The sequence below is a fragment of the Jaculus jaculus genome, chromosome 9, assembly GCF_020740685.1.
Source record: "Jaculus jaculus isolate mJacJac1 chromosome 9, mJacJac1.mat.Y.cur, whole genome shotgun sequence".
NCBI lineage: Eukaryota > Metazoa > Chordata > Mammalia > Rodentia > Dipodidae > Jaculus > Jaculus jaculus.
Window position 1 is genome coordinate 137,584,376 of NC_059110.1, and position 11,237 is coordinate 137,595,612.

At 56.3% G+C, this 11,237-nt stretch overlaps 1 protein-coding gene across 1 annotated transcript; it reads right to left on the reverse strand.

Moving 5' to 3' along the window:
• Positions 1-592: 592 nt before the first annotated feature.
• Positions 593-8,601, reverse strand: Notum (notum, palmitoleoyl-protein carboxylesterase). Its single transcript, XM_004655049.2, has 12 exons — positions 8,547-8,601; positions 7,487-7,857; positions 6,336-6,388; positions 6,160-6,255; positions 5,732-5,792; positions 5,184-5,242; positions 4,792-4,894; positions 3,889-4,080; positions 3,673-3,773; positions 2,282-2,429; positions 1,613-1,660; positions 593-1,372 (listed from the first exon to the last, which is right to left on the reverse strand). The coding sequence occupies exons 2-12, from the start codon at positions 7,828-7,830 to the stop codon at positions 1,066-1,068; spliced, it is 1,512 nt and encodes a 503-aa protein (XP_004655106.1). The 5' UTR covers positions 7,831-7,857; positions 8,547-8,601; the 3' UTR covers positions 593-1,065.
• Positions 8,602-11,237: the final 2,636 nt, after the last annotated feature.

Sequence of the window (11,237 nt, forward strand, 5' to 3'; positions counted from 1 at the left end):
CAATACACTACTCATGCCGCACACACACGTACACGTTACACCACATACGCAGAATACACTACACATGCTACACACACGTACACCCACAGCACATACGTACAATACGCTGCACATGCTATACACACATGTACACACCACATATACACAATGAACTACACATAGTACATACACGCAGATTCAAAACAATGTAAGCTGTTACTGTCCACACTGGAAGAGGATATCTGATTAATGGAAGAACAAATCCTCAGAGGCTAAACATAACTTGAGGCGAGGTGGGGGCCACAAAATATTCTAGAAGGAATCAGAAGTCTGGATCAAAGTGAGTAGAATAACAATTCAAATACACAGGTCAGGGGCTGGAATGTGGCTTAGCCTTTGAAGTGCTTGCCTGTGAAGCCTAAGGATCCAGGTTCAATTCTCCAGTACCCATGTAAGCCTGATGCATAAGGTGGTGCATGTGACTGGAGTTTGTTTGCAGTGGCTAGAAGTCCTGGTGCACCTATTCTCTATCTGCCTTTTTTTTTTTTCTCTCTCTCAATTAAATAAAATAAAATAAAAACAAATACACAGGTCAAATAAACAGGCCACAGGGTGTCTCTTGTCTTTTTTTTTTCATTATTAAGAAAAATATGTTACAAAACAATATCATCCATCATATATTTCTTATTTTCCATTTTTAAAAAATTAAAGTAATAAAAAAGTCATTTTATAAAATAATACAAAAGAGCATGATTGGGCTTGGGGCTGGGAGAGACTGTCTTGAGCTTCTGGCTGAGGAATCCAGTGCTTGCTTCACTTCTGGCCCCCCCCCCACAGCGGGCCGAGGGCTGGAAGAGGCAGGTAGAGGGGTTGGAGGGGTCCTCAAGCTGCAGAGGGGCTCAGGTCAGGCCACCCCTCTAGTTAGGCCACCTGAAGGCAGTAGAAGAGGATGGGGAAGGTAGTGGGGACAGGTATCCATTTCAGGTGGGTCCTGGAAGTGGCAGGTGGGCCTGGGAGTGAAAAAACGTGCCCCTGGCCAGGGGTTGGGCCAGCCCTTATGTACTGACTCCTCCGCCAGGCAGCTCCCTAGCTTCCACTACTCAGCATCCCTAGCAGCTTGCTGGGCTCCAGTCCCTGCTGCTGGGCCACCGTCTGTACATCGAAGCCCATGTGCATGAGGAACTGGGCCACGTTCATTTCTTGCCCTGTGAACTGGTCCCGGATAGTGGGACATGAAGGGTTGCAGTGGGGCCAAGGGCAGCTGTCCACCAGGTGAAAGGGGCAACCCTTCACAGGAGTTTTGCTGGCCTTGTGGCTGTCATGGAAGCTTCGGTCCCAGCAGTGCAGTGCCCGGGGCAGGGAGGTCCCCTTCACCTGAACTTCTGTCCAGTGGCTGCAGAAAGAAAGCCGGGTAGAAATCATGGAGACATCACTGCCACTGGGGGTGGTGGGGAAGGGGGCTGCCTTTCAATTCTGACCACATAGCCAGGTGTAGTGGCTTTAGAGGCCTCAGAAGGAAACACTTCACTGGAAGAGACACTTGCTGATTTGGGAGGAGCCTGTGGGTGTATGTATGCAGTTAGTGGCAAGGATAAAATCTGTCCCAGGTCCTGGGAGTGGGGGGTACACTGACCTCCGGATGATGATCTCATGGGAGAGGCAGGCAGGGGCAAAGCTGGCCCTGTGAGGGGAGACAACCGGCCTGAGCCTCACAGCCCCCAACTACACTCCTGGACTTGTGCTCCATGAGACCACCGCTCCCCCCTGCTGCTGCGGCTGGCTAGCCCACTCCTCTTGCCTGGGCCTGGTCCCCAGCAGCTGCATGCTCCCTCCTTGGAGGCCTCCAAATTCTGCTTCATGTCTACCAGTCAGCTTTTTTTTTTTTTTTTTCTTTTTTCTTTTTTTGAGGTATGGTCTCACTCTAGCCTAGGCTGACCTGGAACTCACTCAATAGGCCCAGAATGGCCTCACACTCATAGCAATCTTCCTACCTCAGCCTTCCAAATGCTGGAATTAAAGGCATGCACCATCATGCTTGGCCTAAGAGCTCTCCAGCTCTCTTCCCCCCCGCCCTTTTTTTTTTGAGGTAGGGTTGTCTGGCTCTAACCCAAGCTGACCTGGAATTCACTATATAATTTTAGGGTGCCCTCAAACTCAGAGTGATATTCCTATCTCTGCCTGCCAAGTGCTGGAATTAAAGGTGTGTGCCACCATGCCCAGCACAGACCTCCATGTTTAAGTAAAGTGGCTTGCTGTGGATTTGGAGAGATTCACACAGGATCAAACCCCAACACACACTCACTGAACATCCTTGAGTGTGCTACGCAGCTCGCGGCCCAGGTTCTGGATGTACAGCCACTGCCCTTCCTGGACTGGCTGTCCTGTGAGGTGCACATTGTCCACGGTCAACTGAGCCTCGTCAAACAGCCACTGCACCACGAACACTGGGTCTGGGAAGAAAATATGGCTTGGCTCAGCCCACCTCTGGGCTCAAGGTCCTTCTTAAAATCACTACAATCCCTGTCCCATGTGCCTTTTTTTCTTTTTCGAGGTAGGGTCTTATTCTAGCTCAGGCTGACCTGGAATTCACTATGTAGTCTCAGGGTGGCCTTGAACTCACAGTGATCCTCCTACCTCTGCCTCCCCAGTGCTGGGATTAAAGGCGTGCACCACCACGCCCAGCTTTCTTAAAGCTGTTTTCTTTTGGAGATGACACAAGAGCCTCACATGTTAGGTAAGCACTCTATACTGAGCTACTACTCAGCACTTCTTCCTTCAAGAAGGACCCTTAAGGGCTGGAGAGATAGCTTAACAATTAAGGCACTTGCCTGCGAAGCCTAAGGACCCAGGTTTGACTCCCCAGAATGCATGCAAGCCAGATGCACAAGGTAGCTAGCTCATGTAATTCATTTGTAGTGGCTTGAGGCCCTGACATGCCCATTCTCTCTCTCTTGCTTACAGACAAATAAAAATAAAATATTTTTAAAAAGAGTAGTTCTGCCGGGTGTGGTGGCACATGACTTTGATCCCAGCACTTGGGAGGCAGAGGTAGGAGGATCACCTTGCACCCTGAGAATACAGAGTGAATTCCAGGTCAGCCTGGGCTAGAGTGAGACCCTACCTAAAAAGAGAGAGGGGGGAGGAGAAGGGAAGAAGAAGAAGGAGGAGGAGGAGGAGGAGGAGGAGGAGGAGGAGGGGGAGGGGAAGAGGAGGAGGAGGAAGAAGAAGAAGAAGAAGAAGAAGTAGTAGTAGTAGTTGTTCTCATGTTAAAAGAAAAGAAGACCCTTGATAGCCCACTTTACTCCTAGTATGGCTCTGAGGAGGGACCTCACTTTGAATTAGATTTGACTATAATGTGTCCTGGCATTGACCTCCTATTCCCCAGAGTGTGAGAATGTGCGTGGGTGCTGGCTGGGGCCCACAGCCCAGTGTGTCAGTATAGGGATTCAATTCTGAGTTCTGATACCATAGCAAACAGTGTTGGTTTGCCTGAGATTAACAGCCTCATTACTAACATCATGACAAAGCAAGCAGAAGCAACTGGTCACCCTAGTGTAGATGTGGCCACTTGTGTGGGCCAGAGCAGCAGTCTGGCTGGCCTCTGGCAGCTGGACTCCAGGTAGATTTTCAGGAGACGGATATAACTGGGCATCCTACCACTTCCCAAATGCCTCATCTGAGCTGGCCACTCACAGCGCAAAGTTGGGTACACTTTGTAGCCAAAGAAACAATTCCACTCCTCGCCTTCCTTGAATTGACGTCGACATCGCTCTGGGACCATCCCATTCCAGTACCTGGAGCCACAATCACAGGTTAGACAGCAATGGGGGCCCTGCTCTTGCTTAGATGCTACCCCATCCCAGACCCTTTGTACTGTCAGGGTCCTGGAATACCACCCTCCTGGGGCACCTGATGCCACGGCGGATGGCCTCTGTGGGGGCACAGTTGATGGTATCAATGCAGTCTGTCCGGTGGTACTGTTTGTTGTCCAGGAACCAGCCGGAGTCAGCCAGGCCCCGCACCTGGATGGCTGGGTAGCCCAGCTCCTCCAGCAGCTCAGCCACACGGTCCACATTCAGCAGCACCCCAGTGCCCCCGGCGCTGCGAGAAGACCAGACATGAGGCCAGGTGTCCAGGGAAGTTTGCTTGCTGCCCACTCACCACTGGCTTAGAGCCTAGGTCAGAGTTCCTGCCTCCTAGAACAATGCATTCTGACTGTGGGCACAGTCCTTGCTCATGGGCCTTTCCTTGTTGGGGCCAGAGGCAGAGAAGGACTGGAAGAGCTCCAGGCACTAGCCCAGACCTAAGGCTTGCAGGACACAGAGCTGGCTCTCTCTTTCTTCCTCTCTCTGCCTCAGCTTCCTCATCTGAAGATGAACCTAAAAATATAGGGCAATCAAGCCTCATCACTGATTGCATGCATACAGCCTGTGTGCCTATTGGAATATAATCATGGTAGGCATCATTGTAGCCTACTGGAATGCTGGGTCCTTGAGAGGGACACCAGCACACAGCTGCCCACTACCTAGGTCACTGCAGCCTAACAATCATGGAGTCCAGAGCATGCCCTAGACAGTTTTCAGTTACAGAGCACTGAGGTCAAGCCTCCAAGCTGCCCCTAATGAGTCTGCTCCTTTTATTCCTGCTTGCAAAAGATGGGCAAGGTTGGAGCCAGCAGGGCTCTGTGAGGACAGAGGACCAACCCTGGTTCTCCAGGCTCTGCTCCCATCTACATCCCACTCCAGCCATGCCCGGGGCTGCCACAACAAACACTGCTCCTTCCATGCATATTCCCGGGCCTACCCTGCCTACCTGCTCCCAGCCAGCAGTAGCACCTTGGCCCCGCTCAGCCCTTTGCCCAGGAGCTCCCGCACCACCTCCTGGATGATGAGGGCACCCATGAAGGCATACTCATCTGCAGGGAGAGGGATGGCTTCAGAGAGCTGGGCACAGAGCAAGGGTTCCAACCCAGGAGATAGGAGGAGGGGTCTGGGTTCTTCCTGGGGACAAGGAGGGGCTGAGGTAGACTGAAGGAGGAGTGTTAGGTGCAGGAAGCCCTGCTGTGGGTCCCTCCCAGGGACCATTCACTGAAGAGTGGGGACCTCACAAGGGTCAGGCCTGCTGGGGAGTTGAGAACGCTGGAATTTCCTGGGAAGCCTCACCACCCTGCCCTGTCTTGAGGGGCTGGGAAGCCAGCGACTCACTCTTCTCAGACTTGGATGAAGCCCCGCTCCAAACGTCACTGGAGCAGTAGGGGATGAAGCTGCAACGGGCACCAGGTGAGCCTGCCGTGGTCTTCTGTTGCTCAGAACCCCCCCCCCGCCCACAAAGACCCTCCAAGGAGGCATTCTCCAGGAGGAAGGGCCTCCAGAAAAAACGCCCCTAGAACAGGTCCCTCAGGGGAACCTCCCCAAGACTGGACCAACTAGAAAGGCCACACTCTAGAAGGGGTCCCCAAAAGAAACCTTTTCCTAGGAAGGGTGCTCTGCTGAGCAGGCCCTTCATGAAGGACTGATGGAACCCTAAGAAGCATTATCTTCCCAAGAAGGACCCCCAGGAAGAACCAACCCTTCCAGTGAGGACCAGCCAGGATATGGCTTCCCAAAAGGACTATCCCCCAAAAGGGAACTCCCAACCTCCTGGAGGGATACTTCACCACAAGGACCCTAGAAAGGCCAACCCTGAAGACACCCCCAAAGAAATCATTCTCCCAGGAAGGCGTCCCTCCCAAAGGACACCCATGCTCTCTTACACCATATTGGCATTCCACCAGTGGGGGTTCTCCTCTGGCTGAGAGGACAGGATCCCAGTACCTAGGACACAGGGGTGGGGGTTATTTTTGTGCAGGGATAGAGACTGACTCCCTGATGGCCCCAAGGGAGATGAGTGGGGCCTGGTTTGAAATGAAGTGCTGGGGAAGTGATGGATGGATGGATGACCACAAAAGCCATCAAGGCCATGATGCCCACACAGTCTGTGACACTGGCTTGTGACCTGTGACCTCCCTACCCTACACCAGTCACTTTGACCTTAGAGAAATGACTTGTGACTCTAGTGGTAACCACAGTGACTCCCTGATCTTAAGAACTCGGAACCTGGGGTGGGGCTCTGTAAGTGGATGGATCATCACTTTGAGAGAATGGCTTCCCCAGTCTGACCAGCAGCTCCCGTGTTGCTGACCTGTGCGAGTGTGTGGCCAGTCTTTGGAGCTCATGAGGCGCCTCATGGTGGTGTATCTGGAGTCGCAGTTCTCCCGGTTGAAGCAGTACCAGCCTCCTGAGAGCACAGATACTGGACTTGATCCCAAGAGTCCAGGGAACCCCCTCCCATTCCGCACCTTAGCCCCTGGGACGCACCTTCCAAAAAGAGTAACCATCGCCGACTGCCCTTAGACTCCTTCAGGTAGTAGCTGCAGGAAAGGTGTGCGGAGCAGGCGGTCAGCTGGAGGAGTACAGGCCACAACTGCCACTCCCCATCCACAGCCCTGGCTCCCGCTCGGCGTGGAAAGGGTCATTCCACCTGTCTCCTGGTGTGCACGACGGCCGCACGGGGGCGCTAGCGGCCAGACCCACGCAGAACGCGCGGGCCAGCGAACCCCTGGGCATCCCCGAGAGGTGGCGCTCGTGGAGTGGGGGAGGGCCGCGAGGGGCTGTGTGGTCCGTGGAAAATCCCCACGGCCCGCCCCACGGGACCTGCGTTAACCCCGGGCTGATGGCAGGCGGGGAGGGGCGCTCCTGGGCTCGTAGTGGCACTGGGAGAGTGAGAAACGCCTGCTCTGGGTGGAGGTCTAGGCGTGGGCGGGGGTCAAGGGGATCCGCTGGGGAAGAGCGTGGCGGGTCACAGACGTCACTGAGGTGATGTCACAACATTTCCACCAAGGTCCAGCCTAACATCCATCAATCGAGAGCAACCCCAGCCTATCCCAACCCCAATTTCACCTGTGTCTGTTATCTACCTCGGGGCTGGGTGTGCGTGTGCGTGCGTGCGTGTGAAGGCTGCATCGGGGCTTTCCATTCCTCCTGCTCCCCCCTCCTTGCTCCTCCACTGGGGTTCCTATCTTGAGCCAATGTGAGGTGTGTCGGGGGAACCTCAGGACTCTCCTGTCCTCTAGTGTCCCCTCTTTCTGCTGGAGCCAGGGTCACTCTCCGATTCCAGTCTCTTTCTGCCCAAGGACGGGAGCAGAGGGGATGCGCACGGTGTCCGAGGGGTCAGTGTCCGAGCTGGCCAAGGACCAGCGCTGCCCTCTCCCTGGGTCTAGGAAGCACCAAGCCAGGTCCCCAGGGCCAGGAGCACCAGACGCCCGGCCACAGCCCTTTCCTCTGGGGACTGCCACTGAAAGTAGGAGCGTCCAGCGCAGTCTGTGCGTTCGTGCGCACGCACGCACCGGGAGGCAGAGGAAGCAGTCGCCACGCGCGACGGGGTGGCCGCGAATCCAGCGCAGAGCACTGGCAGGGCTAAACAGGCAGGGCAGATGGCCTCCCAGAGTCCTGGCCAGCTCTGGCCTTACCCGGCGGGGCTGCCGTCGTTGCAGGTCACCGACGTGTTCTGCAGAAGGTGCAGGCGCAGGTCCTCGTTTAGCTGCTGCGCGGAGCAAGGGTACAGGGACTGCGCAAGGCTCTTGACCTGCGCCATAAAGCTGTCCATGTTGCCCTCCACGGCCGTGAAGTCCAGCGGGAAGCTCTCCACCGGCTGCCCGGCGCCCGGCGCCACCTCGGCCCGCTGCGGGTGAGGCGCTGGGGGCGGCGGTGGGGGAGGCTGCTGGCCGCGGCGCCGCCAGGTCTTCCTGCCTTCGCTGCCCCCGACCCAGTGCAGCAGGCCCAGCAGCAGCAGCACGCACACCTCTCGGCCCATGGCGATGTCACTCGGGCCCGGGGCCACCTGCGGAGAGCGGAAGGCCGTGAGGCGGCAGCGGCGTGGGGCGCCGGGCCCGGGGTCGCCCGGGACGAGCCGGCTCCCCTGGCCCCCAGTCCCGCGCGTCGCTCCTGGCCCCGGCGGCGGCGCGGGCTCTCGGCGTCGAGTCTCGGGAGCCGGGCTCCGCGCGCCGCCGGCGGAGGGCAGCGCCGGGTCTGGGTGCGCTGGCTCGGGCCCGCGCCAATGAGCGGCGGGGGCCGAGCTGGGCGTAGTTTGCGGGGGCCGCGGCGGCCCGGGTGCCCGCGCGTTAGATGTGCCGCCGCCGCCGGGGCGCGGCGGAGGGGGAGGGGGCTGCGCTCGCTCTTTTCTTGGCCGAGGCATCGCCTTTTCTTCCCAAACCGCAAGCCTGACGGAGGGGCTTGGACTAACCCGTCGCAGCCGCCGGAGGCGCTCCCGGCACGGCTCGGTGGGGGGCAGCGCGGCCGGGCGGCTCCATTCGCCGCGGCCAGCCCGGCGCCGCGGCCCCCGCCCTGGGAGCGGCTGAGGTGGGGGGGGGTGGCGGGGAGGAGCGAGGCCTTTCCGCGTCGGTGGGCGCTCTCCGGACATCGGGGCCCCGACGGTTCACCTGGAGCCGCAGTGTCTCCCCAGGGCGCTCGTGGGAGATCGCGCTCAGCCCTCCTCCGCGCACCACGTATGGCCCGGGGCCCCGCGCTCACCTCGGCTCCCGGTCGTCGCTAGAGCTGCGCTGCCCCGCTGGTGCGCCCGGTGGCACTGCGCTCCCTCTCTGGCGCTGGCGCGGAGCCGCCCGGGACTTTTATCCAGCGGGGCCCCCGGGATCAAAGCGGCGGCGGACACAGGGCTCCGCGCCGAGGGGCCGGCGGTAGCAGCGCCAGGGGGCCTCCCGGAGGAGCGGACAGGTGTGGCGCAAGGCTCCGCTCCCTGGGTGACCTGCAGGGAAGACCCTGCCCTGGAGCCCGGCGCCGCGGTGGAATCTCCCTGTCCCACGGCGCAACCGGCAGGCTCTGGGAGAAGCACTGGGGTCAGAGAGGACGCTGCGACTTCTCAGGGTTAGGCCTCGTAAGCTCCCTGGATGCTGCTGCACCCTACGAGTGGAGCATGCCTAAAACCTCTCCGTGCCCCAGCCACCACTGGAGGACAGGGGTGAGGATCGGCAGACGAGCTGAAATGCAGGCTTAGTGGCCTCCTTTGAGGAGCATTTAGAGCATTTGTAGGTTGCATTTACCACACCTTCTAAGCCCACCTCCTCTCCATCGAAAAACTCAGGTGACTTGAGAGAATGCAATTCCTGTCAGAATTCAAAATTGGAAACCAGTTTGCAGCGGTGCCAGGGAGGTAGAGGCAGGAGGATTGCTGCCAGCTTGGTCTACATAGCGAGTTTTAGGCCATCCAGAGCTATATGGTGATACCCTATCTCAAATAAATAAACAAACAAACAAACAAGGAGAGCAAAGCATATATCCACCCTAAGTACACCATAGTATCTTTTGTTCCCCCCAGGTAGGGTCTCACTGTCCAGGCTGACCTGGAACTCACTTTAGTCCTAGGCTTGTCTTAAACTCACAATGATCTTTCCCCCTTAGCATCCCACCTGCAGTCTGGTGGTCTTTTCCTAGAGACAGAAAACAGGCTTGGTATTTTAGAACAAAGACTCAGAGCCTGGGCAGGGCTTTTGCAACCTGACTCTTCTAGAAGGCACCTGTTGCACCTCCTGGGCAGGAGAGCAGACTGGGCTGCTGGAGCCATGGCAGCAGCCAGTATGCCACAGGAGCTGTGAGGCCATCCTTCTGCAGACCCCCAGGCTGAGTGGTAATCTGAAGGAAGCAAGTCCCCACACACCCACACACACAGCAGGCCAGCTCTCACGAAGCACCAAGAAGCCAAGAGAAGGATAAACTGCGCAGCCCGAGACCCGGCTGCCTGGGAGAGCCGAAGCTCACAGGTCCATTCCTATGCATCTGAAGCAGGTGCTGACTCAATTTTCTGATGGAAACTGAGTCCAAAGAAGCTGAAAGGGCTGAGATCCACACAAAGATCTCCTCAGTCAGAAGTTAACATCTAACTGTCCCTCTGTGGTCGGCCAGGGGCAGCTGCTTTGATATCCTGAAGTGTCTTCCTAGCCACCTGCCAGCAGCCAAGACTGAATTTCAGCCTTGGACAAGAACCTGCCCTAGGATCCCTCCATTGTTGGAGTCTGTTATTTCAAGTCCCAGCAGAGAAATGCTGACTTCCAGTAGCTGGGTGACATGGCTCCGCAGGGCTGTGCTGCACACTGTCCTGGCCCAGAGCCATTTCCAAATGGAGAGATCCTGGGCAAGGCCTGTGACCTCTCTGTGTGCCTCCGTTTCCTCTTCTTTAAAGCAGGGCAATGACTGTACCTCCCTCAGAGGGTGGTGGGATTACCGGAGTCCATGCATGAAAGTGCCCAGCAGGGTGGTGGTTATGATTGCCAAGGAAATTCCAGGACAAGAGAAGAACAAGCGTATGCGATTCTCTGGCCTCTGCTGATTTAGCCTGCACATTGAACCACAACAAGTTTGTGTTTTGGTTTATTCAACACTACTACCAGAAGCAAAAAGAGGCTCTAGCCCAAATTTCCTCCAAGTACTCGGTCTCAGGCTCCCTCTCCCTCCTACAGTCCCAGCCCCTGTGGCTGTGAAGCCCTGCACTCCCCTGTCCTCTTCCTGGCTGCGTGCTTCTCTAGCACCGAGACTCCCATACCTTCAGTCTGTTGAAGTCTCCCCAAAGATCACATTCCTCAAGCCCATGTGAGCTGGGCCTCCGCTTTAAGAGCACCTGCGCCAAGACCAGAGGCCACTGTGGCCCTAACGAGCGTGTAGAAAGGGGATGCCAGAGTCACCAGTATTAGATCAGACACTGCCCCATGCCCATTTAGATGGCAGCAAAAAAAAGAAAACAAAAAAACAAGCAAACAAAAACCACAAAATAACAAGTGTTGGTGAGGATGTGGAGAGATTGGAGCCTTTGTGCTCAGCTGGCAGGACTGGAGAAGGTACAGCCAAGGAAGACATCTTGAACTCCTCAGTAAGCCCAACACAACACTGTCAACTGACCCAGCAACTCCACTCCTAGGTAGAGAGCCAAAAGAATTGGAGACAGGTGTTCAAACAAAAGTTTGTGTACCAGTGCTCACAGCAGCACTGTTCACAATAGCTAAAAGGTGGGGATCACTCAAAAATCTATCAGTGAGCCAGGCGTGGGGCACACCTCTAATCCCAGCACTTAGGGGGTAGAGGTAGGAGGATCATTGTAGTGAGTTCAAGGCCACCCTGAGACTACATAGTGAATTCCAGGTAAGCCTGGACTAGAGTGAGACCCTACCTCAAACAAACAAACAAAAAAAAAAAAACAGGAAATTCCAGCATCAT

Bases quoted from the DNA above. Each gene is read 5' to 3' on its own strand.
- Notum (XM_004655049.2), bottom strand. From the start codon at position 7,830: ATGGGCCGAGAGGTGTGCGTGCTGCTGCTGCTGGGCCTGCTGCACTGG. The intron at 5,793-6,159 runs GTCAGCAACACG...CCTGTGTCCTAG, and splicing joins CTGGCCACACACTCGCACAG to GTACTGGGATCCTGTCCTCT. The intron at 3,774-3,888 runs GTGCCCCAGGAG...TTGTGGCTCCAG, and splicing joins GCCATCCGCCGTGGCATCAG to GTACTGGAATGGGATGGTCC.